At 42.7% G+C, this 3755-nt stretch overlaps 1 protein-coding gene across 1 annotated transcript; it reads left to right on the top strand.

Annotated features, from left to right (window-relative positions):
* Window positions 1-663: 663 nt before the first annotated feature.
* On the top strand, window positions 664-1862 carry LOC123115609 (BTB/POZ and MATH domain-containing protein 1-like). Its single transcript, XM_044536729.1, has one exon. The coding sequence runs from the start codon at window positions 807-809 to the stop codon at window positions 1860-1862; it is 1056 nt and encodes a 351-aa protein (XP_044392664.1). The 5' UTR covers window positions 664-806.
* The last annotated feature ends 1893 nt before the right edge of the window (window positions 1863-3755 follow it).

Here is a 3755-nt window from a genome sequence, read left to right as displayed (position 1 = left end):
ATGACAAGAGATGTTCCCGTCGACTATGAAGACGTTTGTGGTGACTTCGTCAATTTCAAGATGTTATGCCGGCTCAGTATTTCGGAAGTGCTCATAGGGGTAGAGTACGAGTGTGTGCGTTCATAAGGATAAGTGTATATGAGTATATGAACATTTGCGTTGTACAGTGTTAGAAAATGACAACATTACACAAAATAAAAACATATCCCACACACGACACATGGAAAAAAATGCAAGCGACCAATATAAAAACCCACGAGAGAAACACAAATGCAAAACGCGACCCAGTATGGGGACAATAAACAAAACGGTCACACCGAACAGAAAAACACAACCGAGCGCAAGAGTGATGGTGGACTTAAATTTGAATAACTAATCTCATCTAGATGTGATTTAGCAAAACAGATTATCCAATACCCTATAAGCAATAAATTGTGCCAGCTTTTCTAAAAAGTAATTACAGTGTTTATTTTACAGAAAGACCTGTTGGGCTAAGTCATGACGTAGTTTAGTCCATTTTTGTCTATTTTTACTAATTGACACAAAATTGAGTACATAATCCAAAGTCACTCAACCTGCGTAGATAATCAAATTTCCACTCACCCTATTATAAGGAGAAAAAAAATGAACATTCCCCCCTCGTCCAAAGCTTAGCTCGTCGAAACCCTCGTCTTGAACCTTGTCTCCCTAATCTGGCCGCCGCCGCTCCGAGATCCCCCATCGGCAGACAACGCCACCTTTACACCGCCGACCTTCATCGAGAGTTCCAACCCGCCCTGACCCCCGTCCTCCTAGCAACCCCCACAATGGCAGCATCGGAGACTTCAATAGTGAGGGTGCCGTCGAGGTGCAAAGCAGAGACGGCGCGGGGCACGGTCGCGTTCCAGATCGCCGGCTATAGCTTGCACAAGGGCCTCGGTAGAGGCAACTGCCTCCGCTCTCCGGCATTCTCCATCGGCGGCTACGAATGGTGCATCCACTACTACCCAGACGGAAGCAAACACGAGGATAGCGAAGGTTACGTATCTGTCTTCCTCAAGCTCTTGACCAAGAACGCCGAGGTGAAGGCGCTCCACAACGTCATGCTCGTGGATACGGCCAGAGGGGGGTCGATTATTATGAACGCCTACAAAGGTACAAAAGTGTTCGACAGTAAAACACCATCTTGGGGCGTACGAAAGTTCATGAAGAATACAGCTGAAGTAGACTCGGTGTACCTGCGGAACGATTGTCTCATAATCGAGTGTGAAGTCAGTGTAATCAAGGAAACACCAGATATCCATGTGCCGCCCTCTGATCTTTCAGGTAATCTTGCAACCTTGCTAGAGGCGAAGATAGGAGCAGACGTGACTTTCAAGGTGCAGGGGGAGGTTTTTTCTGCTCACAAGGTTTTGCTTGCGGTGCGATCGGCGGTCTTCAATGCAGAGTTCTACGGGCCGATGGGTGACAAAGGGGCGCATGACATAACTATTGACGACATGCAGCCTGGTGTTTTCAAGGCATTTCTTCACTTCATGTACACGGATTCAATGCCTCCCATGGACAATCTTGAGGATGATGACAAAAGAGAAATGGTTAAACACTTACTCGTGCCTGCCGACAGGTATGCCATGGAAAGGATGAAAATGATATGTGAAGGCATGCTATGCAAGAGTCTTGATGTTGAGACTGTAGCGACCATATTAGCTCTGGCTGACCAGCATCATTGCAGTAAGCTCAAAGATGCTTGCATTGAATTTATGCTCTCTTCAAATAGAATGAATGATGTGATCGCAAGCCAAGGTTATCTACACCTCAAAATATCTTCTCCTGATGTCATCATGGATGTGTTGGAGAGAGCAGCTAAGGCCCGCAAGATTTAGTGCGCCAACATGGCATGAGCTACTGCTAACCCTTCAGTTCTGGTTGATCCTAGGAGGCAAAGGCATTATGTTGGGTTAGAGAAAGCAACTAAGTCTTGCTAAATTTAACATGCTCATCCTGGGCTAGCCTCCATCTAGCTACTTTTTAATACATAGCCACCTGAGATAAGGTGCCATTTCTTTCAGTTTCAGAGATCTTTTGGTGGAAGCGAGTTGGTTTTGTAAAATCTGCGTCCCCAATGTATTTGTTGGCGTGTCTGATATAAGTATATATATGAATCGATGGTATCTCACTACTTGCCTTTTTTATCTGCTTACTTTAATTTCTATCTTGTGTGGAGAACTTCTTAGCTATCATTTTTTAGATAATCTGTTTTACCTGTATGTAAACTTACATTTGAATGCCAACTGTTAGATTTTAATTAAGACAGTTGCAAATGGTACCTTGAGATGATTGTCTGACCATACAAAGATGGAATGAACATTCATATTTACATTCACTTTGAAATGCATAGTACATGAAATCTGTATAGGTAAATTCTTATATGCAATTGTTTCCAGTTCTTGAATTTTGATGATGGAGGGTGTTATGGGATGATAAATGTTGAGTGAATATTTTTTGAATTGAAAATATTTGAGTGAATACATTGGAACACCAACATGGACTTCGTACAAAAAAACTAGTTGCAGAAATGAACTGTCAGGGTACAAGAGAAGATACTGATTCTGTATTCAGATTAGCTTCCAGCTGCATAGTCCTGTACTCTCATTTGCTAGGACAGTTTGTACAGTAGTGATCCTGGATTCTTAATAGTTTCAGGTACATACCTTGCTGCCCTGTCCAGACCTATTTTGTCTTTCAGTCGCTGAAAAGCTCCGGGCGTTCAGTGGCTATTCCAGAAATATGGTTGATACTGAATACAATTCGCTAGCAGAGTCATATGAATTCCAGAATCTGTATTCTTGGGAAGTTAGTTACAGTATCCATGGTGACAATAACTGCTACTCCCAGGACCTCGTATGTCAGGTAAATTCTGGATATAGCTGCTCACTTGTAATTAGTCGTACCATGCTAGCGAGAGTTATAGACACTTGACATTGACTTGAGGGTCTTGAAGAGAGATACCAGAATGACTCAGTGCAGTGCGGCAGTAAAGCAATGATTCAATTGCACCCTTCTGGTGACCATGGCTAGTCTGTTCCATTGCATCATGCAGTTCAGAAACCCCCCCTGTGTGACCATAGAATTCACTCAACAAGCTTCTGAAAGACAGGAATGACTTTGAAGATTCAGTCATATCAAATCAGCACTTGACCCTTTCAATTATTTGGTTTGCAGCGCAATTGCAATTTGTAATATGAAGGGAGGCTGGCCAGTAGATAGACATGCACGCAAGATTGACTAGAGTAGCCATGAAACCTTTCCAAATATGAGATCCTAAGGCGGTGGTTGCGAACTTCGTATATGAGCTCGAAGGACGGTACAGAGGTGGCAAACAAGAAAAGCCCGGGAAATAACCGGAGCTGCTATGGTCAATTGGTCATGGGTGCAATTTGGAAACATGAACGAAGGATATACACCAGTGTGTTTATATGTTATCTCTGTTACCTTTCGAATGTGCCATTCGAAATTTCTGAGTAAATGAGTAACAATTCCTTGCATGAAGACTTCTAATACTCTTATTTTACTTGGAAAATATGCACGGACGCACACTTTCTGATTCAAACCCTGCTAACAAAAGAAACACTGAAATGTTTTTGCCCACCTTATATCTTGTACATGACAGGCATTTACATTCTTTCTGTAATGATCAAAACTATTTGTACGAATGTCGAAATGCCTTCCTCTTCGTATCTTCAGTCAGAAGCCATGATATGTGTCCATTACTTTTG

Source organism: Triticum aestivum, chromosome 5B (genome assembly GCF_018294505.1).
Source record: "Triticum aestivum cultivar Chinese Spring chromosome 5B, IWGSC CS RefSeq v2.1, whole genome shotgun sequence".
Taxonomy (NCBI): Eukaryota; Viridiplantae; Streptophyta; class Magnoliopsida; order Poales; family Poaceae; genus Triticum; species Triticum aestivum.
Note: the sequence above shows the minus strand (reverse complement) of the source record. Positions and strands in the feature narration are given on the sequence as shown.

Excerpts from the sequence above, each read along its gene's own strand:
- LOC123115609 (XM_044536729.1), top strand. The coding sequence starts at position 807 with ATGGCAGCATCGGAGACTTCAATAGTGAGGGTGCCGTCGAGGTGCAAA.